Below are 27348 nucleotides of genomic sequence, written 5' to 3' on the forward strand. Positions count from 1 at the left end.
CCACTGCCGCTTCTTTAGGCTTCTGTACAGCTTCGAGCCGCCTGTGCATTTCCTTGCCATATTGAATTTCTCTATGGTTGCTGTAGTCCTCTTTCCCTGCATGTGGCTCCATGGACATGCATTATAGAGAAGGCATATTTAGAATCAGTGCAAATGGTTAACACCTTGTCTTTACCCAACTGGAATGCTCTGGTTAGTGCGGTTACTGCTGCTGCCGTTTGGGCTGAGGTGCCTGGGCCCAGGCCTTTAGCTTCTCTAGGAGGGTTTAAGGGTACTACTGCATATCCTGCCTTCCTAGTCCATTTTGTGTAAAACTGATTTCTTCTGCACTGGATAGACAGGTTCACTCTTGAGATCTTTGTGGCTAGAGTAAACTTGATCAAACACTTATGGACAATCATGGATAATCATCATCAGGGAGTAGGGTGGCTGGATTTAAGGTGTGACATGGCCTCAGTTGTGTCTGGGGGGCATCTCTCAGCATGGCCTGATACCATAGCATTCTGTTTTGGGACAGCCACTGGTATATCCCTTGCTTTCCAGTAAAGTGGAAACCTGGTGTGGGGTCCAAACAGCCATAGGTTGGCACGTAGTTTTTCTTTTTTTATCAAGATACACTGCTACAGCTCTTAGGCAAGGGGGCCAACCCTTGGCCATCATGTCCAATTGCTTAGAAAAATATGCCACTGCTCTTTTTACAGGCCCAGCATTTGTTTTAATACCCCTACAGTTATTGGTTGCCTCTCATTAACATGCAAATCAAACGGCTTAAGATCTGGCAGTGTGAAGGCTGGAGCCTTCCTAAGCAGGGCTTTAAGTTTATTGAAGTCTTGGCCCCAGGACTTATCGCATGCAGATGAATCTGTTTCAGATCCCCAAAGCTTATTACTAAGAGGTTTTGCAGTCATCCCCAAAGCAGGACTCCAAACACGGCAAAAGCCAGCCATTCCCAAAGACTTATGCAGTTGTTTGCGGGTTTTTGGTGGGGCTAGCTGACATACTACCGTTTTTCTCTCTTGGAGGAGGGTTCGCTGTCGTCTTGAAATAAACCCCAAGTACTTTACAGGTTCCTTAGAATTTTGGGCCTTTTCCTTTGAGACCATATACCATGTCTGCCAGGAAATTTAACATGGATCAACTGTTTTTGTCAGAAACTTTCTGGGTGGGACTAGTTATTGAAATATCATCTACATATTATAATACAGTGCTGTTTTTCTAAATTTAACTCTCTTAAATCTCGTCCCAGAATTTTCCCAAAGATGGTGGGGGAACAGTTCAGCAGTACTGTTGTGTTTGATGGGAGCCAGGATCTTCCCACTCAAAAGCAAATAGTTCTTGGAATTTAGAATCTAGTGGGATGCAGAAAAAGGCCCCCTTTAGACCTGACACAGTGTAATATTTGCCGTTACTCAGTAAGTTGGTCAGTAGAGTATAGGGATTGGGTACTATAGGATGTATGTCTCAAACAGCTTCATTGACAGCTCTGAGGTCTTGAATAAATCTGTATTCCCTACTTCTGGCTTTTTAATAGGTAAAATTGGGGTGTTACCTAGGGATCTACATGGCCTAATCAACCCCTGTGTTAAGAAGATCCCTTGTATAACATCTGGTTTTAAAGGGTATTGCCTTACCTGGGGCCAGCAATCTAGCTGTCTCAATTTTACTTTTACAGATGGGGCATTAATGGCATGCCCCCACCTGCCCTTACACCCAGACTTTTCCAGTTGACTTGGCTTAAGGTTTTTTTTGGGGGGGGGTGGTGGGGATTTCCTCTCTTTTAAATACTGGTATATGTTGTAATAATGCCATGAATTCGGTTCCTTGGTATCTAGGGAGTTGAATTTGTAATTTGCCCTGTCCTGAACTTAGAGTGACCCCTGTTTTGGCTAAAATATCTCATCCTAAAAGAAGAATGGGACATTCTGGCACAGATAGAAAACAGCGTTTTAACATGTTTTATCTTATTTCACAAGTCAAAGCCTCTAAAAACTTTGGTATCTTCTTTTCCCGAGACTCCTTTTATATTACAGTTTTTGTTAGAAAGGCTACCCTTCTGGGTGTTCAGTACAGAGAAAGCTCTGGAATCAGGTAAAAATTCAACTAGCTCTCCTCCTATTGGTAAGGTCACCTGGGACTCCTCGTAGGAGATGAGGATCTAATGGTCCAAGACCAGCTGGGGAGCCCCATGGCCCTCTCATACCTTCAGTGAGGGACAAGTGAACTGATTCAGCTTTGTGCTTCTTCCTTTCTTTCCAAGAGCAGTCTGAGCAATCCTGTTTCCAGTACCCTTCCTGCTTACAGTGTGCACATTGATTGGACCCCAACTTTGTTTCTGGTCTCTTGGTCCGCGGAGGGGGCTGGGAGCACTCACTCTCGGGGTGTCTTTCCTTCTCTTCTGTAGGCTGGAGAGCTACCATCAAAGGAGACCTTGCTTTCTCATTTTCTGGTCTTAACGTCTTCCATCACATTCTTTCTATTGAACACCTTGAAAGCTAGTTCTAGAAGCTGAGGGGTTAGTTTTGAGACTCACTGCCAAATTCTGGAGTTTCCTTTGAATGTCTGGAGCAGGTTGAGGTATGAACTAGGTTATTAAGGACCATATAAACTATGCTGAGTCTCGGGGTCCCAGTTTGTATTTCATCTTGAGCAATTTTGCAGCCTTTTCGTAAAGGCTAATGGATTCTCATCTGTCCCGTGTTGAATCTCCCTTAAATTTAAGGGACCAATTTATACGAGATATGCTTATCTCCTTCATAGCTTTTTATAAATATAATTTATTGTCAAATTGGCTTACATACAACACCCAGTGCTCATCCCAACAAGTGCCCTCCTCAATGCCCGTTACCCACTTTCCCTTCTCCCCCAGCCCCCATCAACCCTGTTTGTTCTCAGTATTTAAGAGTCTCTTATGGTTTGCCTGCCCCCCTCCCTCTCTGCTTGTAACTTTTTTCTTTCTTTCTTTCTTTTTTTTGTCCCTTCCCTTCTCCCATGGTCTTCTGTTAAGTGTCTCAAGATCCACATATAAGTGAAAACATAGGATATCTGTCTTTCTCTGACTGACTTATTTCACTTAGCATAATATCCTCCAGTTCCATCCACGTTGCTGCAAATGGCATGATTTTATTCTTCCTCATTGCCAAGTAGTATTCCATTGTGTATATAAACCACATCTTCTTTAACCATTCATTAGTTGATGGACATTTACGGTCTTTCCATAATTTGGCTATTGTTGAAAGTGCTGCTATAAACATTGGGGTACCTGTGCCCCTATGCACCAGCACTCCTCCATAGCTTTTAAGAAAAGCCCTGATATGCCCTAAACTTTGTCTCCCATCATGGGAGTGGGGATCCCACTCAGGGTCAGCTCTTACCACTGCTGCCTCGTTCGGTCTTCGAGGATTTGATCCTGGCTGATTATCAGCTTCTTGTCTGGCTTATGCTAACAAAGCAAATTTCTCTCGTTAAGACAGTGGTTAGCAAAGCTTGAATATCTGCCTACATTGGATTGTTGGTAGAAAAGACATCCTGCATTAAATTTGTAAATTAATCAGGTCAGCCCATAGCCCTTTAGTGTGTGCCTTCCGGTTATACAGGTTTGAGGTAAAAAATGGGATGTGAACATTATAGAGACTCCTGTCTCTTTCAGACTCCATCGGTCTCTGTCTGTCTCAATGGGAACATCCCATCCCTGGCTTAAAATTGATCCCTAATCTGGTAGTGCTATCTGGCAAAGGAGGATAAAGGGATACAGGAGACATAGGGGAAAGTTTGAGGAGGTTAGTCAAGGTTTAAGGGCTGGTGCTTATAAAACTGGGGGAGCCAAGGCCTGAGTACCAGAGGAATAAGGCAGAGGCTGATTACGATCTAACGACTTGGAGGAGATGGCAATCTGGGCAAAGATTCCCTGACTTTAGGTTTTCTGGAGCAGGTCTTCTCCATCAGAGAATATAGGAAGCATTTTTAGGGTTTTAGGTTCAACCGTCATTTTCCAAATCTTAGAATTCCTTTGCAACCCCACATTTTGATACAATGCCATAAAACACTGACCATATGAAATCTCTTCCCATTTTCTCTCTTTTACAGAATAAGCTCAGAAGAAAGTCCTATGTTTTCAGGTTAAGGGAGGGTATTTGAATAAATGCTTTCCATTTCTGGAGGTTATAGCCCAATGGCCTCTCCTTCAGAATAGAATTCATCCCTCCCATATTCTGGGTCTTTCTTAGGGTTTCCTCTTACCCTCCACAAAGTAATTTATAACGGTTAGTGGTGACACAAATGCCAGGCAACCTCACCCACAATATGTATGAGACTCGGTTGACTTAAAACCAGGCTCACAAGGAGAGAAAGTTAATGCTAAGGTGTCTGAGTGCGTGTGGGTAGTTGTGCCTTACAGAGTAGCGGCTGGGGCACAGGCTGCCTCTTCCATCCCCTCAGTGTCCAGGTGGTCCCAAAGGATTTATTGGCAGAGTGACTCAGGGAGAACCTGGTTTAGATTCAATAACTCAAGGCACACTTCCCTTTTTAAGAGGAAAAACAGAGCAGTACAGGTGTCCCCAACAGACAGATCAAACAGGTCAAACGGGTAAGATGGAGATATCCTTTACCATGACTGATTCTAGACTAGTCTCAGATGAGCCACTTTCTCGTTTGCCAGGCTGAGGCACTCAGCCTCTGAGTGGCCAGGTCTTGTCCTGTGCCACTCAGGGATGTCTGCACCCGACTCTAATTGAGTGTTCAGTCCCCCAGAGTGTTTACTGGAGAGGCCCTGTTCTTAACTGACTGCCGGCCTGCCAGGCTTTGTGAGACAACTCAAAGAAGATGCTCTTCTAGTCACACCATAGGATCCATACCACCTACCTACCTCTGTGGAGAGATTTCAGAGCAAGAGGCTCAGGGCAGCCACAGTTCTTCAAGGGGTCAGCAGTATCAGTCCAGAGGCACAGACCGCACAAAGGGAGAGTCCCCTCCAAGAATTCCTCTCCCAGTCCCCAGGGTGGATGCGTGAGCCCGGATGAACCGCTGCCAACTGCTCCATCGGTGGGGAACCAGGTAAGCAGACGGCAGGACCTCAGAAGGACAACAGTCCCATCTGCATTGCCAGATTTGTAACCCAAGTAACAAGAGTTTGCTCCTTGGTGTGTCCCAGATAGAAACTACATCAGGTGGAGTTGTTGCACAAAGAGGGCCATGGGGAGTGACTTCCAAAACCTGATTCCCCAAGCAAGGGTAAATGGGTTCCTCTGTTTAGGAATAGGATGAATATTTAGATAGGGAAGCCTCGTCCGCCACAGCTCACACACACACACACACACACACACACACACACTCACACACTCTCTCTCTCTCTCTCTCTCTCACTCACTCTCTCTCGCACGCACTTTCACTTTAATAAACTTTCCCACTGTGTTGTGTCTGTCCTTGAGTTCTTTCTTGTGATGACACCAAGAACCTTCGGCGACATCTTTGGGAGGGCTCTGGGGTCACGGCTCCATGGCCCAGGATCTCCCCAGTTCACCCAGCAGCAATTTCTATATATCCCATGTTAATTTTCCCTATTTTTAACATCTTACATAAGTGTGGTACATTTGTCCCAATTAATAAGCCAATAAAGTCTGTATTTTCTCATATTTTCTCAGTTTTTCTGTAATGTTCTTTGTTCTGTGTTCCTTTCTAGGATACTGTACTACATTTAGTAGTCTTATCTGCTTAAGAGCCTCATGGCTGTGATCAGTTTCAAAACTCTCACTTCCTAATTAATTTCCTTCCTTTTACTCATATCTCAGTTCTCTAGGCTATTTATCTATCAGTATGGTAAAAATACTATATTTCTTTTTTTTTGTTTTTTTGTTTAATTTTTTTTTTAACGTTTATTTATTTTTGAGACAGAGAGAGACAGAGCATGAACGGGGGAGGGTTAGAGAGAGGGAGACACAGAATCTGAAACAGGCTTCAGGCTCTGAGCTGTCAGCACAGAGCCCGACGCGGGGCTCAAACTCACAGACCGTGAGATCATGACCTGAGCCGAAGTCGGCCGCTTAACCGACTGAGCCACCCAAGCGCCCCAAAAATACTATATTTCTTCCCAACTCTATGCAGTGACATCATGTGGGTAGTTTGAAATTGGCCATGGCAGGAGTATTTATGCCTCCAAAATTGGCAAAAAAGTCAGAGCTTTTTAAAAAAAAAAATTTATTTTTTTGAGAGCCTGTTATTAGATATTTTCCTCTGTTGGCACTACCTCTATGTGGCCATCTCTTTTCAGGAGCCAATAGGACAGTGTCCCATTGGAAGGCATTTTACCCACTGGTGTACAGAGTATTTGTAGGAAGGTAAATCCAGGAACTGTAGGGGAGGCAAGATGTAGGGGAGTCATTTATGACTCATCTCTGTTTTGTTATTTCTCAGTTGTATCTGCACAGGACTCTCTGCTTTTGTAAGAACGGCAGAAAATGGACAAATCCCAGGTGAGTTGTTTTTTATTATTATTTCCTACTTTGTTTACACTAGATCTTCTGAATAAGGTATAGCCATTAAGATGTAAATGTAGAAATAGGTACATGTCAACTTAGGAGGAAATATGGAGTAGCAGATTAGTAACAGAGCTAAGGGCACAGTGTGGCAGTAACCTTCAAGTGCTTGAAGTTTCTATGCTGAGCTCTACATTTGTCTTGGATAGCAGTAGCAACCATTACTATAGGAAGTAGCAAACATTCTTACAGGAAGTGCAATGAAAATAAGAATAAACCATAATGATTCTTAATGGGACATAAAGACTGTCCTGAAACTGAAGTCTGAGAACATGGTAGAAAGAGAGGACATATTGCCAAAGCATAACTGGTTTAGATTATCAAGAGATCATACTACTCCGATGTAAACAATGAGCTGTTCATGGTTCACTCAAATCTGGGATAAAACCTTCTAGTATCTTGAGAAGTGATGAAGGGCAATAGAAATAATTTACTGTAACTCTTCATGAAAATGGTTTTGGTTTTTGTTTAGAATTTCATGTGCCGGTTTTCAGCAGGAAGTTCAAATTATATTCCCTGGAAAATATTTCTGCACCTCATGTTTCCATTTTAACCCATTGCGTGCAATTTTGGTTCTTTCCCACCACCTGCCTGAATTTGTTCTGGTGAAAATTCACCAGTGAATGTGATCTTATTGCTTGGCAACATTTCTTCTTTTCCAATAAAGCATTTAATATTTTAAATTTCCATCTAAGCACTACTTTAGTTGCATCTCACAAGTTTTTGTAAGTTGTGTTTTCACCTTGATTCTACGTAAAATATTTTCTATTTCTTTTGAAACTTCTGTTCAACCTTTTGAACTTCTGTTCAAGAATTGTGTTACTGATATCCAGAGATTTTTCTGTTACGGATTTCTAGTTTGGCCAACAACAAACATAATATGTATGATTTCCTTCTTGTAATTTCATCGAGATTTGTTTTATGGCCCAGAATACAGTCTATTTTGATGACTATCTCATTTGCACTTAACGTATATTCTACAGTTGTGGGGTGGCATGTTTGGTAAATGTCACTTAGGTTTAGTTAAGTGATGGTGTTGTTTAGGTCTTCTGTAGTCTTTCCAATTACCTCTTTACTTCTGTTAATTACTGAGAGAAATATTGAAGTCTCCGACTATATTACTCTGTTTCTCCTTTCAGTCTTATCAGTGTTTACCTCATATTTTGAAGATCCTTTGATAGGTGATATATATTTGATTTTGTCTGGGAAAATTGACCCTTTATCATTAAAGTAATGTGCCTACTTATCTTTGATAATATCTCATATAGTCTATTTTGTCTGATATTAACATAGCTACTCCAGCTTTCTTTGGATTATTGTTTATGTTGTATTTCTCCATTTATCTTTTTTTTTTAATTTTTTTAATGTTTATTTATTTTTGAGAGAGAGAATGAGACAGAGCGTGAGTGGGGTAGGGCCAGAGAGAGGGAGACACAGAATTGGAAGGAGGCTTCCAGCTCTGAGCTGTCAACACAGAGCCCAATGTGGGGCTCAAACCACGAACCGTGAGAACATGACCTGAGCCGAAGTCAGACGCCCAACCGACTGAGCCACCCAGGCGTCCCATCCATTTATCTTTAATGTATGTATTTTTATAGGTAAAGTTGAGTTTCTTCTAGACAGTATGTAATTTGTCCTACTTTTTTTAAAATCCAATCTGACAATCTCTTTATCTGGTATGATCAGAATGTCCACATTTAAAAATTGATTATTGACATGGTAGGTTAAAATCTTCCATTTTGCTAGCTATTTTTCTATTTGTTCTTTATCTTTGTCTTTTTCTTTTCTTGGATTTTAGTTGAGTGTTTTCTATTATTCCATTTTATCCTTGCTATTAACTTATTATTTATATCTCTTTTTTTAAGTTTTAAAATAACCAAGGACTTGGGTGCCTGGATGGCTCATTTGGTTGAGTGTCTGACTTTGGCTCAGGTCATGATCTCACCTTGAGTTTGAGCCCCGCATCGGGCTCTGTGCTGACAGCTCAGAGCCTGGAGTCTGCTTCAGATTCTGTCTCCTTCTCTCTCTACCCCTCCCCGCCCCTCACTCTCTCTCACTTTCTCTCTCAAAAATAAATAAACATTAAAAAAATTTTTTTTTAAATAGCCAAGGACTTATAACACACATTTTTAATCAGATTTATTAATTTAAGCCAAATATGAAACCACATGATGGATATAGTATAATGACCAGACAACAGTATATTTCCCAGTTCTTCCTTCCTGTCCTTTGTGTTATTTTTTACTTTACTTTAACATATTTTATTTTTTACTTTAACCTATGCTATATACCCATAGTACAGTTTTACTATTTTTCCTTTAGACAGTTTAGCAACCTACAGCCCCCGTGCAACCACCAGTTTGTTTTCCATGTTTATGGGTCTGTTTCTCTCTTTTTTGTTGTTGTTAGGAGTCTTTTTTTTTCTGTTGTTTGCTCGTTTTTTAGATTCTACATGTAAGTGAAATATAAATGAAATTATATGGTATTTGTCTTTCCCTGTCTGATTTCACTTAGTATAATACTCTTTAGGTTCAACCATGTTATCACAAATATGCAAGCTCTGATTCTTTTTTGTGGCTGAGTAATATTCCATTGTGTATGTATACTACATCTTTATCCATTCATTTATCAGTGGACACTATTGTTGCTTCCATATCCTGGCAATTGTAAATAAATATGGGAGTGCACATATCTTCTTGAAGTAGTATGTTTGTTTTCTTTGGGGGGATACCCAGTAGTAGAATTACTGGGTTGTATAGTATTTCTATGTTTAATTATTTGAGGAACTTGTAGATTGCTTTGCATAGTATGAAAAACAGTGGCGGCAACGCTTTACTTTCCCACCATTCTGCCCACTTTTTGCTTGGATTATTTAGGGTTTTTTAATGTTTTTAAGAATGCTTTATATATTTTGGATATTAACCCCTTATCAGACATGTCATTTGCAAATATTTTCTCCCTTTTATTTGGCTGCCTTTTTATCTTGTTGTTGGTTTCCTTCATTGTGCAAACGCTTTTCAGTTTGATGTATTTCTGTTTATTTTTGCTTTTATTTCCTTTGCATGAGGAGATTGATCCAGAAAAGTATTGCTAAAGTCAATATCCAAGATATTACTGCCTATATTTTCTTTTCAGAGTTTTATGGTTTCAAGCTTTACATTTGGGTCTTTAATCTATTTTGAGATTATTTTTGTCTGTAGTGGTCCAGTTTCTTTCTTTTTTGTGTAGCTGTCCAGTTTTCCCAGCAGCATTTATTGAAGCAGATGTCTTCCCCATTGTATATTCTTGCCTCCATTGTCATAGATGAAGTGGTAGTGTGTGTGTGTGTGTGTGTGTGTGTGTACACGTACACACACACAGACACGCACATACACATATAGGTTTGTCTCTGGACTCACAGTTCTGTTCCATTGACCTGCATATGTATTTTTGCAACAGTATCATACTGTTTTGATTACTCTGTCTTTGTAGTATTTCTGGAAATTTAGGATTGTGATACCTCTAGCATTGTTCTTTCACGACATTGCTTTGGCTATTTGAGATCTTTCATGGTTCCATACAAATTTTAGGATTTTTTGTTTTAGTTTTGTGAGAAACAGTATTGGTATTTTGATAGGGATTGCAGATCTGTACATTGCATTGCATAGTATGGACATTTTATTTTAATTTTTTTTAATGTTTATTTTTGAGAGAGAGACAGAGCATGAGAGGGGGAGGGGAAAAGAGAGAGCAAGGGAGACACAGAATCTGAAGCAGGCTCCAGGCTCTGAGCTGTCAGCACAGAGCCCGACGCGGGGCTCGAATTTATAAGCTGTGAGATCATGACCTGAGCCGAAGTCGGATGCTCAACCGATTGAGCCACCCAGGCGCCCCGTTTTCTGTTTTGTTATTAACGCAACAGATTTATATGATTGATTTTGTATCCTGCAACTTTACTGAATTCAATTATTAGACCTAATAGTTTTTTGCTGGAGTTTTTAGCTTTTTCTATATGTAGTATTATATCATTTGCAAGTACTGACAGTTTTATTTCTACCTTACCAATTCAAATGCCTTTTATTTCTTTTACTTGTCTGATTGCTATGGTTAAGAATGCCAGTATTATGTTGAATAAATTGATGAGAGTGGACATTCTTGTCTTGTTCCTGATCTCAGGGCAACAGCTTTCAGATTTTCACCATTGACTATGACATTGATTGATTTGTGTATATTGAACCATCCTTCCATCCCTGGAAGAAATCCCACTTGATTGCGGTGAATGATTTTTTGAATATATTGTTGGATTAAGTTTGCTAGTATTTTGCTGAGGATTTCTTTTTGTGTGTGTCTTTGTCTGGTTTTTCTATCAGACTAATGCTGGCTTCAGAGAGTAAATTAGGAAGCATTCCTTCCTCTTCTGTATTTTGGAATAGTTTGAGAAGGATAAGTATTAAGTCTTTAAATGTTTGGTAGAATTCACCTGTGAAGCCATCTGGTCCTGGTCCTGGACTTGTGTTTGTTGGGAGTTTGTTTTTTTTTTTTTTAAATTTATTTTTGACAGAGAGCTTGCATGAGCCAGGGAGGGACAGAAAGAGAGAGCATCCCAAGCAGATTCCATGGTGTCAGTGCCGACCCTATTGCAAGGCCTGATTCTATGAACTGTGAAATCATGACCTGACCAGAATCAAGAGTCGGATGCTTAACTGACTGAGCCACCCAGGTGCCTCTGTTGGGAGTTTTTTGACTTCAGTTCAGTTTCATTTCTAGTAATTTTTTTACCAGGTTTTTCTATTTCTTCCTGATTATGTCTCAGAAGATTGTATGTTCTAGGAATTTATTCATTTTTTTCTAGATTGTCCATTTTTTCTAGGTTGTCCAGTGTAACTTTTATAGTAATATAATCCTTTGTACTAATGTGTCATTTTTAACTTAGCTTCATTTCTGATTTTATATGTTGGAGTCTTTTCACGTTTTTTTCTTGATTAGTCTGGCTAAAGGTTTATCGATTTTGCTTATTTTTTCAGAGGACCAGCTCTTAGCCTCATTGACATTTTCTTTTTGTTTCTTTTTAGTCTTTATTTCATTTATTTCTGCTCTGATCTCTATTATTTCCTTCTTTTGTGCTAACTTTTGGGTTTGTTTGTTTTACTTTTTCTAGTTCCTTTAGATGTTGGATCATTTATTTGAGTTACTTCTTGGTTTTTGAGATAGGTCTTTATTACTATAAATTGCTCTTAGTATTGCTTTTGCTGTGTCTCAAAGATTTAGGACTGTTGTGTTTTCATTTCTGTCCAGATATTTCTTGATTTTGTCTTTTATTTAGGTTATTTAGACTTGCATTTAGATTTTACATATTTGTGTTTCCTCTAGTTTTTTTCTTGTAACTGATTTCTAGTTTTATCCTTTTTTGGTTGGAAGAGATACTTGATATGATTTCATTCATCTTTAAATTGTTGAGACTTGCTTTGTGGTCCAGCATGTGATCTGTCCTGGAGAATGTTCCATGTGCACTTGAAAAGAATGTGTATTCTGCAATTTGTGGGTAGAATGTTCTATAGATGCTGTTGTGTCCATCTGGTCTAATGTGTCATTCAAAGCCACTGTTCCCATATTGATTTTATGTTCTAGCGATCTATGCATTGATGTAAGCGAGTTGTAGTCTTCTACCATAGTATTAGTGTCAGTTACTCTTTTCATATGGTAATATTTCCCTTATGTGTTTGGATCCTCTTTACATTGGGTGAATATATTTTTTCAATTGTTATATCCTTTTGTTGGGTTTGATCCACATCCCTTTGTTATTGTGTAATGACTGTTTTTGTTTTTTGTTACCGTCCTTGTTTTAAAGTGTATGTTGTTTGATTTTGATAATCCCTGGTGCTTTTAGAATTATTATTTCATTTGCTTAAAGTATTTTTTCCATTCCTTCACCTTCAGTATCTTTGTTTCTTTAGTTCTGAAGTGAGTCTTTTTTTTTTTTTTCTTTTGACGTTTATTTATGTTTGAGACAGAGAGAGACAGAGCATGAAGGGGGGAGGGGCAGAGAGAGAAGGAGGCACAGAATCGGAAGCAGGCTCCAGGCTCTGAGCCATCAGCCCAGAGCCCGACGCGGGGCTCAAACTCACGGACCGCGAGATCGTTACCTGAGCTGAAGTCAGACGCTTAACCGACTGCGCCACCCAGGCGCCCCTGAAGTGAGTCTTTTGTAGGCAGCATATAGTTGGGTCTCATTTTTTTATCCATTAAGTCACCCTATGTCTTTTTTTTTTTTTTTTTTTTTTTAATTTTTAACGTTTATTTATTTTTGAGACAGAGAGAGACAGAGCATGAATGGGGGAGGGTCAGAGAGAGAGGGAGACACAGAATCTGAAACAGGCTCCAGGCTCCGAGCCATCAGCACAGAGCCTGACACGGGGCTCGAACCCATGAACTGCGAGATCATGACCTGAGCCAAAGTCGGACATTTAACCGACTGAGCCACCCAGGCGCCCCCCCTATGTCTTTTTATTGGAACATTTAGTTCATTTACATTTAAAGTAATCGTTGATAGGTATGTACTTACTGCTGATTTGTTAATTGTTTTCTGGTTGTTTTGTAGTTGTTTTCTGTTCCTTTCTTCTCCTGCTCTCTTTCTTTGTGGTTTGATGGTTTTCTTTAGTGTTTTGCGTGGATTCCTTTCTCTAAGTTTTTTTGTGCATCTGTTATATGTTTTCAGTTTGTGTTTACCATGGGGTTCAAGTACAATATCCTGTGTGTATGGTACTCTATATTATGTTGAAGGTCGCTTAAATTTGAACATATTATAAAAGCACTAAATTTTTACCCCCTCTTCCGTGTTTTACGTATGTGATGTCACATACCTTTTTATTTTGTGTATCACTTGAGTAATTTTTGTAGATATAATTGATTTTGCTATTTTTGCATTTTAACTTCCATAGTGACTTTATAAGTAACTAATCTACTACCTTTACTATATGTTTGCTTTTACTAGTGAAATATTTTTCTTTCTTAATTTTCCTACTTCTACTTGTGACCTTTTGTCTCTACTTAAAAGAGTTCCTTTAAAATTTCTTTTGAAGCTGGTTTAGTGGTGATGAACTCTTAACTTTGTTTTCTTTTGAAAACTCTTTATCTCTTCAATTCTAAGTGATAGTGTTTCTGGGTAGAATATTCTTTTTTGTAGGTTTTTTTCTTTACAGCACTTTGACTACATCATACCAGTCTCTTCTGGCCTGTAAAGTTTCTGCTGAAAAATCAGTGATAACCTTATGGGGTTTTTGTTATGTGTAACTGCTTTCCTCTTGCTGCTTTTAAGACTATCTAGGGGCGCCCGGGTGGCTCAGTCGGTTAAGCGTCCGACTTCGGCTCAGGTCATGATCTCACAGTTCGTGGGTTCGAGCCCCACGTTGGGCTCTGTTCTGACAGCTCAGAGCCTGGAGCCCATTTCTGATTCTGTGTCTCCTCTCTCTCTCTGCCCCTCCCCTGTTCATGCTCTGTCTCTGTCTCAAAAATAAAAAATAAACAGTAAAAAAAAATTTAAAAAAAAAAAGACTATCTTTTATCTGATTTGTGTCAATTATGTGTCTCAGTGTGGGCCTCCTTGACTTCATCTTGTTTGGGGCTCTCTGCATCCTGGACCTAGGTGTCTTTTTCCTTCTCCAGATTACAGAGGTTTTCAACTATTATTTCTTCAAATAATTTTTCTGCTTCCTTGTCTCTCTCTTTTTTTGGGTACCTCTATAGTATAAATGTTACTTGGCTTGATGATGTCACAGAGCTCTTTTAATTTACCCTCAATTTTTTCTTACACTTTTTTATTTTTGCTGTTTGGCTTGGTTGCTTCTGTTACTGTCTTCAGGATTGCTGATCCATTCTTCTGCGTCCTCTAATCTATTGTTGAAGAAGTATTCTAATGTATTTTAAATTTCAGTTATTCTATTCAGCTCTGAGTAGTTCCTTTTCATATTTTATATTTCATTGTTGAAGTTTAGGTTACTTCATTCACTCTTCTCTCAAGTTTGGTATCTTTATGACCATTACCTTGAACCATATGTAGCACATTGGCTTATGTTTGTTTCAGTTAGCTCTTTTTCTGTTGTTTTGTCTTGTTCTTTCAAATTTTATTTAAAAAAAAAAAAATTTTTTTTTTTTAACGTTTCATTTATTTTTGAGACAGGGAGAGACAGAGCATGAACAGGGGAGGGTCAGAGAGAGGGAGACACAGAATCTGAAACAGGCTCCAGGCTCTGAGCCGTCAGCACAGAGCCCGATGCGGCGCTCGAACTCACAGACCGCGAGATAATGACCGGAGCTGAAGTTGGTCGCTCAACCGACTGAGCCACCCAGGCGCCCCTCAAATTTTATTTTTAATGTTTATTCATTTTTTGAGAGGCAGAGAGACACAAAGCACAAGCAGGGGAGGGGCAGAGAGAGAGGTAGACACAGAACCTGAAGCAGGCTCCAGGCTCTGAGCTGTTAGCACAGAGCCTGACACGGGGCTTGAACTCATAAACCGCGAGATCATGACCTGGGCTGAAGTCAGATTCTTAACTGGCTGAGCCACCCAGGTGCCCCTGTCTTGTTCTTTAATTTGGAACATATTCCTCTGTCTCCTCATTTTGTCTACCTGTCTGTTTCTATGTAATGGGTAGGTCAGCTATGCATCCTCATCTTGAAAGTACTGGCCTTGTGTAGATAGGGTTCTTTTCCCTGTTGTGCAGTCCCTCTGGTCACTAGAACCAGATGCTTCAAGGGTGTCCTATTATTGCTGAGCTGTGATTGCTGTGAGCATGCTGATAGGTGTATCTTGCACTCTGTTCAGCTACCTGTAATGACCCGCTTTGCCTGCTGCATGCACACTGGGGTGGGAATCTTTCTCCCTGTCTAGCCAAGAGGCTTAGCTGCACCATGCCAGCTTGCTCACAGGTTGAGCCAGTACTCAGCCTGATTGTCTGCATTTAGCTGCTGGGACAGCTTGGGTGCAGTGATCACAGCTCCCTGCACGGCCGACTGAGAGTCTCGGCAGCTTGAGCTGTAGGTGCCTTGGTGTGTGCGGTTAGCTCCCCACCTCCCCAGGGCTTGAAGCACTTTCCTCACCGGGGCTGCCTGCCAGGTGGGTGGGCTGGGAGCGGTTTTGGAGAAGCACCCTCCTGGGTGGGTTGATGGAGTAGGTCTTTAGAGGAGCACTGGGTGGGGTACATTGTGGTAGAAACATAGATGCAGAGTGTTTGTACTGGCTTGTATAAATGTCTGGCCAGGCTCTGGGAGGGCAAAGAAAAATAGTGCCTTCTAGCTTCCTCGTTTTTGGAAAAAGCTTATGCAGATCCCCACCCTTCCTGCACACATCCTAAAATTAGTCAATAAATTTTCATGTATACCCCCAGGTGCTTTTCAAATGACTGCTTTTATGGTGGGATTATAATAACAGTGATTTTCTTCTAACACATTAGGCATGTCACTTTGTTGTGTTCTAGTTTTTATGGCTCCTGGTGAAATTGTCTTTATTCCTTGTCTGTAATGTTTCTTTGTTCGCTGGCTGCACTTAGGATTCTCATTCTTCTCTCTCTCTTTAGCGGTTTTAATATGTTGTGCATTGTTATGCTTTTGGGAGGCATTTATGCTACTTGGTATTGTTGAGCTCCTTGGATCTTAAGTTTGTTTTCTGTCATTAATTGGGAGAAATTTTAAGACACTATTTCTTGGGGTTGCCTGGGTGTCTCAGTCGATTAAGTGTTCAGCTCTTGATTTTGCTCAGGTCATGATCTCACAGTTCCGTGAGTTCGAGCCCCATTGGGCTCCATGCTGATGGTGCAGGGCTTCCTTGGGATTCTCTCTCCCCTTCTCTCTGCTCTTCCCCCACTCATTCTGTTTCTGTCTCTTTCAAAATAAATAAACTTTAAGACACTATTTCTTAAAGTGTTTTTCTGTTCCATTCTTGACCCCACCCCCCAGGTCCCAATTATGCATATGTCAGAACATGTTATTATATTTCACAGCTATCTAATGTTTTGTTTTCTGTTTTTCATTTTTTTCTTCTCTTTCAGTTTTAGTTGGATAATTTCTATTGACCCATTTTCAAATTCGTTTATTCTTTCCTTACTGGTGTTAACGGCTGTTCAGCCTGTTGAAGCTTATTTTTCGTCTGTTACTATATTTTTATTTCTAGATTTCCATTTAGTTCTCTCTGCTGAAATTATCCATTTGATTTTGCATATAATCTTTTCTATTAGAGTCTGAAACATATTAGTTATAAGTAAAATCTTGTTAGGTAGTTTCAACATCTCTGTATATGTGACTCTGGTTCTGACGGTTGCTTTGTATCTTAGTAGTATCTTGGTAGTTTCTTTTCGTATGCTTTGTAAATATGTTTTGAAATGCGTATATCTTGGGTCAGTCTCTAAACTGAGGTAACTAGATTCCTGGAATCTGGGCATGACTTTCCTGCTAGGCCTTTAGCCCAGGGGTTTGTTTAACTGTTAGGAGTTGGGCAGCATGTGAGGGTTACTGTTTCTGCTATTACTCATAATGCATCACAGGCTTCAAGTTTCTATAGAGACACCTTGTGTTTTAGGATACGGGTTTCTTTACAGCTGTGTCTGTTCATTTCTGAGTTTTAAGGGTTCTTTTTGCTTTCTGTCTCAGAGACAGTCTCGTTCCATGTATTTATTTATCTCCTGTCCATCAGCAATATTCTATTGATACTTGTTACCCCACGCTTGTTAGCTTGGTGGTGAGACGTCGTTGACAGAATGTGTCCTCCTTCTCCAATACAGCCTCAGTGTTAGGTCTGACCTTGTGGCCGTGGCCTTCTTGGTTCTCTTGCCCCACCCCCAACCCCAGCTGTACTTGGAGACTCAGTGCATAATCCTGCCCTTCCCCCAGGAGTAGTGTAAGTGCCCAGTGGGGTTCGCAGAGACAAAGCTGGTAAGAAGGGGCAAGTCTCAACGTCTGTGGTCTGAAGGGGTTTCACACTGTCGTGTCAGTTCACACTCAGTCTTCATTAATAAATGTGACCCCTATTCTGGTTGAGTTCTTACCTGTGGTGCACCTCAGGCAAAAACATACATTTTGTCTCTTCCTAGATTTGGGACACTTGGGTGCTTTGTGACCTTGGCTCTCCTGTAAGTTAGGGGGGAAAAAAGTTGTGAATTTGAAGTTAGTCTGGCTCATTTTCATCGTAGGAATGAGTGGTTTTCTTACTTGGTTTATATATCCTGGGGTAGAAGCTGAAGTCAACCCATGTTTTTAATGCTTTCAGTATTTTATGTATACTGTGTTGCTTCGTAATCATAAAGAACATTTATCCATCATGTTTCAAGCCCTACGTCTCTAACTCTTTAATTAAGCATAAGCTGTGACACAAAATAGTTAAATTTTTGACTCCAGTATACTTTTTACATATTCTAATACATTCTGGTAATAACCTTATTTTCAGTTTTGGAGTATGTCATGTTTGTATAATGTTTAACTTTCTAGGGAAAAAGAACAGTGTTTTATTTTTTTTAGTATTTATGACACCCAGAACATTTCAAGGCATAGGGTATTAATAAAGTAAAACAAGCATGATGTTGTTTCATTTTTCTTTCTTGTACAAAACCTAACCCAAACTAATGTACACAGTAAGCATATTGTAACAGATACTCAACAATGAACCTGACAAGAATTAGTTCCCATGTTTCTTTCCTGTGCCACTCCAATTCTGACCGCTTCAGACTGAGCAAAAATGTGCTGTTTCAGGGGTCGCTGTCATTCGGGGATGTGACTGTGGACTTCTCCTGGGAGGAGTGGCAGTGCCTGAACCTTGCTCAGAGGACCCTGTACAGGGACGTGATGCTGGAGAACTACCACAACTTTGTCTCAGTGGGTAAGCAATTTGCATGTCGAACTTTGTATAGCATGCGTTTTATTTCTTAGATACCAAAACGTTTGGTCTTTTGTGGTTAATATTGTTGAGACTTTTGCTTCAGGAGTCTGAGGTGGTTAATCTCTTTTGAGCACGAGGAAGAATATTTGTATTTTCACATCCCATGAAAGGTTTAAATGAGCCTCATCATGGTCCACCTCCTGAAAGTATACCTCTTCCCTCCTTTAGAATTGCTGTACCCATGCAGCTTTGCCCAAATTCTGTGTCATTTTTCCTTTTACAGGGTTTCTCATTAACAAGCCAGAGGTGATCTTCAGATTGGAGGAAGGGGAAGAGCCATGGATAGTAAAGGAAGAATTTCTGTACCAGAACTACCCAGGTGAGTTAGTGAGTACCAGGAAGGTTAGTGAGGAAGCCAGGAGAGATTACAATCTAAGTGGTCAGCTTAGGAGTTGGACATTTCAAATGTTTTCTAAGAATCTCTTAGTGGCACCTACTTTTCAAGTAGAGAAAGGATATGTATATGATAAAATTGAAAGCGAAAAGGGTAATGCCTGAGAATGTATGCTGGTTTTCTGATTATTCAAAGCTCGGGGTCCAAGGGTATCATTTATGCAGACGAGTCAAGTGATAAAGGGTTTTTTGTGTGTGCTTAATAGCACAAAGCTAAAACTTAGAAAGGTAATAAAATCTAAAATTTGGTTCTTGAGGAGAAGGGAGGAAATAATATTTTCACTGCTACGTGTAGTACTTGATACTATTTAAATAAATAGGCAATAAATTAATGGGATTACAAGCTTGTATTAGATTAACTACTGTAACAAAAGCACAGCCGTTGTTATTTTACAAGAGTATATCTTTGTACCTAAAAACAATGGGAAAAAGACCGATTATGTGCCCGAAGAACATTGCTAAAATGAAACCCTCAGTAAATCCTACAAAGTAGAAATAGGACGTTCCCTAGTTGTAGTCTGATAAAACCAGAAATCAGTAACAAAATTATGAAGCTCAGAAGACAAATTAATTCTTTTTCTTTTTCATTTGTATTTCTTCCTTGTAAACTTCTAATATTTCTCATGTTCTTACTTTACATCAATATCAGGTAGAACTACATTCCCTCATACTTTGCTTTATTCTAGTTCCTAATTGTAGTTGGTGAGAGGTTTTTTTGTTGTTGATGGTGGTGGTTTTGTTTGCCTTAGAACGTCTTTTCTTTCAGTAGTAAAAAAGACAAAGTAAATCTGTGTTACCCCTATTATTTATTTAAAGAAATTTAAATTAACTTGCCTTTTGCATTATGGCCACACTTGCCATACTCCATTATGGCCTTATTTGGCTGCTGCAATCTTATTTTTATCTTGCTTACACTCATGCTAAACACCATTTGATCCCCTCATCAAATATCACTTAAACATACTCTAATCATTCACACCTTTCTTCATTGTGTGCTTTCTCTGACTGAATACTAAATGAGCTAATGAATGAAAAGTCCTCAGAACAGTGTTTAGTATATAAATAAAACATTTTTATTGTTATTATGTTGAATAATATAATATTATAGTGTAGGTTATAATATAAAAATAACCTATAACAGTATAATAACCTATAATAGTATAGGTTAAGTGTATCTGCTTCCAAGAAACAGACCTTGAATGTTTGAGCCAATGTAATCTCTTCTTTCTCAGAGTGTCCAGCATGCAGTGGGTCTTTCACAAGAAACAAAAGCAAAATCATGATGTTTCCTTATTGTATCTATCTTTTTTCACACCTGATGAATGATATTACAGAAAATGGCAATCATGGTACTCTTTCTTACTTTGGTATATAACCTGAAATAGACATTTGATAAGCACGTGTTGATTGGAATCAAGTAGAAGAAAAATTTCATATTCTGAAAACATTGTGAGGGAACTCATTCTGATTACTTGCATGAACCTATAGTTCTGATTCATCGGGTATAAAAAGGCATAGTGTCGAAACATTTGTGTTTGAAAAAATTATCCAGCTGATACGCACAGCTTGTTGAAGTTATTAATTTAAAATTACTCAGGTTCAAAGGAAATCAGAGAGTTAACAGCACTTGTTATGAGTGGTTATAAACTATGGTCTGCAGACCTACCACATGTTATTGTAAATAAAAGTGGTTTTTTTGCAACACAACCATACTCATTTGTTTACATATGATCTTTGGCGGATTTCATGTACTAATAGCAGAACTCGATGTTGTGAAAGGCAGCTATGGCCTGCAAAGCCTAAAATGTGTACTGTTTTGCCTTCTAAGGATGTTTGCCATCCTCTGGATGGAAAAATGAGGATTAAATTACCTGAAACATTTCAAATTCAGTGTTTACTTAAGAAAAATTTGTTGTATTCCCTCAAATCTAAGAAGCCATAGTTTGTAACTGGACCATTATGTGATGAATCACTAAGGTAAAATACTATATTGTGACTTGTTGATCACAGATATGTGATCAGTTATAACATGCATTCTGAGTTTATAACTTAAATATATGTGTATCGTATTAGGTGAGATACAGTATGTTACAAAGCAGTGGTATTGTTGTGTTAAAACAGTTGATCTACGTAGGAACTACTTTTAGATTTAGGATAAATTTTGAAAGTCTTGAAGAAGATTTGAAAAGGAATTCTTGAAATTTTGGAAAAATAGTGCTATTTTGTCTTTTTTTCTAGATACTAAATTGACTATATCCTAGCCTTGGCTCTGAATGAGGGAACACATTTTGACCTTGTAGTCATGAATGAGTACTTTAATGAGATAACTGACTAAACTGGAGCAAAGGATATTGACTGGGGAGTTGTAGAATGGCAGCTTGAAAATCTGATATGCAGGGGGCACCTTGGTGGCTCAATTGGTTAAGCTTCCAACTTTGGCTCAGGTCATGATCTCACAGTTCATGACTTCGAGCCATGCATCGGGCCTGCTGCTGTCAGCTCAGAGCCTGCTTCGGATCCTCTGTCCCCCTCTCTCTGCCACGCCCCCGCTCACGCCGGCTCTCTCAAAAAGGAATAAACATTAACAACAACAACAAAAATCTGATGCGCATTTAGTTGGTGTAAATTTTGTTTGTCTGAATGGTGACTTGTAACAGTTTTCCATGTAGTACATGCTTCAGGCCAGTGGCACTTTTTTCAGCTCGGGGCAGACTTTGTTGCACTGGGCAGAAAATGTGGACAATACTTTTTAAAATGGTAAATCAACGTAAACATTACTCATTTTCTGGGATTTGGTTGAAAAAATATGATCCTTAAATTTTGATGATAAATAGAAATGTGGAAATGTGAGCTGTGAACTGTAAAGCAAAATTAAGTATTAGTATTTTGGCACAAGCAGTGTTGTTTCAAGCAAAAGCAAGTGAACATAAACGTGTCATGGTAGGTTCACCTATTGAATAGCTCCAGTAGAGGGATATGAAGGTATCAGAGCCAAAACAGGGTGATACATCCAATCTATATTGGCGCAAGATTACTTAATGTTGTCATTGTTTTATACTTTCTGTTGGTTGTTGGTATTCCTGTAAATCATAGTTGGGAGGGGAGTTATAATGCAATTCAGTGACTCTACTTAAACATCAGCCAGTTGGCTCATTCAGCAATTTACCTTGCTATTAATGCATAGGAGGAAACTTCAGCTGGAAGAATGAAAACTTGTTTAGATGTTACTAGAACAATATAGGTTTGAGAGTATGAGGTCTACTCTGTAGTCTCTCTCCTTAATGTCTCATGTTTTCCCTCTGAACACCTTTGTCTACTGGTTTTTCTTGTCGCTCCAATTACTTTTTATTAGCTCAGTTGGACCCATCTTATTTTCTGTGACTTTTCTCCTACTGAATCTGTCACTCCTATAGAATCTTCCATCCTCTGTACACTGCTAATTGCATTTATATCTTCATTTCTGTTTTAAATGTTTTATTTATAAAGGGCTAAATAATTACATGTCCTTGTGTTAATAGCTTTTCTCCCTTTTTCCACTTACGTTTTCTTGAACTAGATGGGAAAAAAGGCACTTTGATCCTAAGAGACTACCAAAGCCAAAAGTCAAGTATATAATAGGACATTTGTATCTTAGTCCAGTTCCATTAGACTGTGAAATCTTATGGTCTGTTCAATATTTTCATTTCTAGAAGACAACAAAGCTCATTACCTAACAGAGAGAATCCAGGAAAACCAAGACAAATATTTGCCACAAGTTGCATTTAAGAACAAAACACTGGCCTCAGAAAAAGTTCATGCTTTAAGACAACCATCTAATACGAGTGCAAACTTTGTTCCTTCGAGAAAAATGTCCTGTAAATACGACTTACATGGAGTGAGTTTGAAAAATATTTTAATATCAATTGGTAGTAATAGAAATTCTTCAAGAAAAAAATATGGCATTTTAAATGTGTATGAGAAATTACTTGATATTAAGCAGGAAAAACCTCATGCTCAAGAGATTTCTTGTGAAAATAATCAGGATGAGAAAACCTTTGGTCATAAGAATGGTATTATTCAGCACCTAAATACTCAGACTTCAGAGGAGACTTTAAAATATAATGATGGTGGAAAACCCTTAGGAGAAGAGACCATAATAATTCCACACAGGCAAAATGACATAGGAGAGAAACTCTGTGAATATAAGGAACATGGGGAAACCTGTGAGATATCTCTGTTGAAATATCATGCGGTCTACACAGAAATAAAACAATCCAAAAGCAATCAAATGGAAAATAATTTCAGTAAGATGTCACACTTCACTCAAGTTCAGAAAAGCCAGAGAGGTGAGTGTCTATTCAAATGTAATGAATGTGGGCAAACATTCAACTACAAGTCAAATCTCACAGTGCATCAGAGAACACACACAGGAGAGAAACGCTATCAACTTAATTTACGTAGGAAGACCAGTCACAAATCAGTTCTCACAGACCATGGGAGGACACATACAGGGGAGAAACTTTATAAATGTAGTGAATGTGGGAAGTCCTTTTACAAGAAGTCATCCCTCATTCGACATGAGAGAACATATACAAGGGGGAAGCCCCACGAATGTAATGAAAGTGGGAAAACTTTCTGTGAGAAATCCACCTTCACTCAACATCAGAGAACTCATACAGCAGAGAAACGCTTTCAGTGTAATGAAGACAGGAAAACTTTCTGTCAGCAGTCAGACATGAAGATACATCAGAGGATTCACACAGGGGAGAAACGCTTTCAGTGTAATGAATGTGGTAAAACTTTCCATTGGCAATCAGACATTAAGCTACATCAGAGAACTCACACAGGAGAGAAACCCTTTCTCTGTAACAAGTGTGGTAAAACTTTCTATCGGCAGTCAGATGTTAATGCACATCAGCGAATTCACACAGGAGAGAAACGCTTTCAGTGTAATCAGTGTGGTAAAACTTTCTATTGGCAATCAGACGTGCATGCACATCAGAGAACTCACACAGGAGAGAAACCCTTTCAGTGTAACAAATGTGGTAAATCTTTCCATAGGCAGGCAGACGTTAATGTTCATCAGAGAACTCACACAGGAGAGAAACGCTTTCGATGTAATGAATGTGGAAAAACTTTCTACCGGCAGTCGGACGTTAATGCACATCAGAGAATTCACACAGGAGAGAAACCCTTTCAGTGTAATCAGTGTGGTAAAACTTTCTATCGGCAGGCAGACGTTAACGTGCATCAGAGAACTCACACGGGAGAGAAGCGCTTTCAATGTAATGAATGTGGTAAAACTTTCTATCGACAGTCAGAAGTTAATGTACATCACAGAACTCACACGGGAGAGAAGCCCTTTCAGTGTAATGAATGTGGTAAAACTTTCTATCGACAGTCCGATGTCAATGCACATCAGAGAATTCACACAGGAGAGAAACCTTATAAATGTAACGAGTGTGGGAAATCTTTTTACGAGAAGTCATCCCTCACTCGACATGAGAGAACTCACACGGGAGAAAAACCCTATGAATGCAAGGAGTGTAGGAGAACTTTCTGCCAGAGGTCAGCCCTCACTCAACATCAGAGAACTCACACAGGAGATAGACCCTTTCATTGTAACGTGTGTGGCAAAACTTACCGTCATCTCTCAGCTTTTAATGTACATCGGAGAACTCACACAGGAGAGAAACCCTTTCAGTGTATTGAATGTGAGAAATCTTTTCTTACAAAGTCGACTCTTATTAATCATCAGAGGACTCACACAGGGGAAAAGCCCTATGAATGTAATGAATGTGGGAAGAGTTTCCGTCATAAATCTACCCTCACTACCCATCTGAGAACTCACTCAGGAGAGAAACCTTATAAATGTTGTGAATGTGGAAAAGCTTTTGGGCGGAAATCAGCCCTTACAAATCATCAAGGAATTCATGTAGGGTAGGAACCCTGTAGCAGAAATGTGCTATGTTTTCCCCAATACCCATTTCTCTTTCTTTATGGTTACACAACTAGTCCAGATTTGCTAGCCTGTCTTCCATACACATGAGGCCATATGACCTGTGACTCACAATATGGGCACAAATTCCAAGCCTGTAAAAGACCTCATTTGGAATTTTTCCTACTTTCGTTTTTCTTTCCTTATCAGGGGGTAATGGAGATATCCTCAGGACAACGTGGAAGCTAGTCATTAGAGATTACAGATTCTTAAGTTGGGAGAAACCAGGGTCCTGGGCAGAGTTTTGCCTTCACTAACATCACTTCGTAAGTCTTGTCATAGACGAGAAATAATTTTTTTTTTCAGCCATTACATGTTTAGAGCTTTCTGTTGTCATAGTGTATGCTAGCCATGCTTTATCCCATCTATCCTGTGAATCTAATGAAGGTATGAGAAACACTGTAGGTCAGAGAATTCATTAGGGGAGAAACCGCTCTCAATATCCTGCATTTTAATAAACCTTCATCAACAAGCCAAACATTTTATAAATCAGAAATTTACAGTGGAAAACCCCAAAAATGAATGTAGGAAAATTTTCACAGTCTGATTGTCCAGTAGATAATTGAGAGTAGAATAAAGCTAACAACCTGAAAAACATTTCAAGATTTATATATCAGAATACGTAACAAAAGAAAATTGTCAGTTTAGGAAACGAGGAAAACATCCTTACCTAGAAATGATCTTATTCTAGAAGCGATGTTTCGGATGCAGTATTAAATAACTTACAAATAATATGACACAGGATGCTTATTTAACGGTCTTGCTCATCAAGGAACACATCAGTTTGAGAAAGGCGTGAGTGAGTTGAGTCAAAGCAGCGGCATTAAATGTGTATGAGTAGCGTCTGTGCTAGGTCAGGCTTCCACACAGCAGTGCTCTTTAACAGCTGTTTTCTGTATCCTTGATTTTTGTTTTGTACTCACAGTAGTTACAGTAGGGGCATTGCACCCTTACCTAAGTAACTTTTGTAGCATACACTAGGATTTCTGACACTAAATACTATTGTCCCATCACATATTTACACCACAACATATATGAATTTTAAAAGGAACATTGAATGCGTGAATGTCATATGTGTTTTCTGCTTTTTGGTGGCATATATAACTCCATATAGACATTGTGAAGAAACTGTCCTTTTAGTAAATCACCCACATAACATTTAATAAAGTCAAGATTTATTGGAAATCTGCAACGATTCAGCACACAGTTGTTTATGATACACATATGAGTTAATTTTCAAAGGTGGCCTTGAACATTAGTACTTAGTACACTGTACGGATTGAAAGCAGGGCCCATTGAAGACATTTCCCCCATTTTTGTGTTTTCTAAAGGGTATGTTTAGTAAGTTTAAGTGCAAAGTGCAGATATTGTGAGCACAACTCTCTGCATTTGTATTTTTTGTGGTAGGCTGCCACGTTTCCGCCCTAGAATTATGCATGGTTTCTGCAAACTGTTTTATGCCTGTCACTTACTATTTGAGTGACCTGTATAGTGATTTAATCTTTCTGCTTCAATTTCATTATCTACCTCACAGATAGTGAACAGTTTGGGTTGATGTTTTCTGTTATTAGAGCCAAAGGCAGTTATGTTTAGAACTTGAACATTAGAAATAAAATAGTCATTCCATAGTATGAAGTGTATTTCTGCTTCTTGAGTTGATACAAGAAGATTCTTTTTAGAACTTTGTATTTTGTCAGGTTTGTCTTTAAAATATATGAAACAAATCTGTTTAGAATAAACAGAATAATCTATTGACCTCTTTGTGTTGTTGATTAAATGTGGTGTGAACTAAAAATCCAACTTTTTTTTTTTTGCAAATGACTAGCCAATGGATCTTTCACCGGTTCATTCATTTGCCCTTACTTCACTGATTTGAAACCCCATTTTTTGTATAGACACCCTTTGGTGTGGCTATTGCATTTCTAGGCCCTGCGTTCTTGTCCCCGTTCTTGTCGTGTCTACTGCTGGTCCATAAGCTAAATGGACCAACCACAGGACACCACCCTCCTACCCTACACTGAAGATTTCACTGCTGTTCACTCTCTGCTTTTTGCCACTGTGTATAAACTCAATGTGAATTTCAGTGGTTCTGGTAACATTTTGTCATCTTCCACACTGTGCCTTGAACACCATTTATTAAAACCAGCAAAATGGTTTTGAGTTATGACCATGTTTATATATGTAGCTTTTGTTCTTTTTAGCATCTTCTGCTCCGTTCTATTAAAATAACTTCATTCTGTTGAAAGGCATCTTGTTTCTAATTTTTCATTGTTCTGAACAATACTACTTTGGACACTTTGTGTTTATGCAGACTACAGCTGCATCCTCAACCCACAGTAAGAAACACATTTCTGTAAATACAGCCGAGCACTTGTTGATTCAATAAATATTAGTCACTATGTAGAAGGCGTTGTACAACAGTGAATACAACAGAAGTTCTAATCTTCCCAAGTTTAAATTCCAGTGAGACATAATCAGCGTTGTCGGAAGAGAGAAACCACAGCAGTGATTTGAACAGAAACAACATGATACAAGGAATTGTTAGCTTG

At 39.1% G+C, this 27348-nt stretch overlaps 1 protein-coding gene across 10 annotated transcripts in view; it reads left to right on the forward strand.

The window, feature by feature from the left end:
- The window catches only part of LOC102954924 (zinc finger protein 525-like), a 43254-nt gene that overhangs the window by 4255 nt on the left and 11651 nt on the right, over positions 1 to 27348 (forward strand). For 4 of the 10 annotated variants that reach the window (XM_042959794.1, XM_042959793.1, XM_042959792.1 and 1 more), the window contains 5 exons: positions 4739 to 5049; positions 6406 to 6464; positions 18243 to 18369; positions 18653 to 18748; positions 22512 to 26554. In XM_042959794.1, the coding sequence (XP_042815728.1) occupies positions 6450 to 6464; positions 18243 to 18369; positions 18653 to 18748; positions 22512 to 24745 (2472 nt within the window). In that variant the 5' untranslated portion in view covers positions 4739 to 5049; positions 6406 to 6449 and the 3' untranslated portion in view covers positions 24746 to 26554. Of the gene's footprint in view, positions 1 to 4738; positions 5050 to 6405; positions 6465 to 18242; positions 18370 to 18652; positions 18749 to 20054; positions 21267 to 22511; positions 26555 to 27348 lie in introns of those variants that run through there. The other 6 variants (XM_042959795.1, XM_042959796.1, XM_042959798.1 and 3 more) reach the window with 5 other exon arrangements.

This window comes from Panthera tigris, chromosome D2, assembly GCF_018350195.1.
Source record: "Panthera tigris isolate Pti1 chromosome D2, P.tigris_Pti1_mat1.1, whole genome shotgun sequence".
NCBI lineage: Eukaryota > Metazoa > Chordata > Mammalia > Carnivora > Felidae > Panthera > Panthera tigris.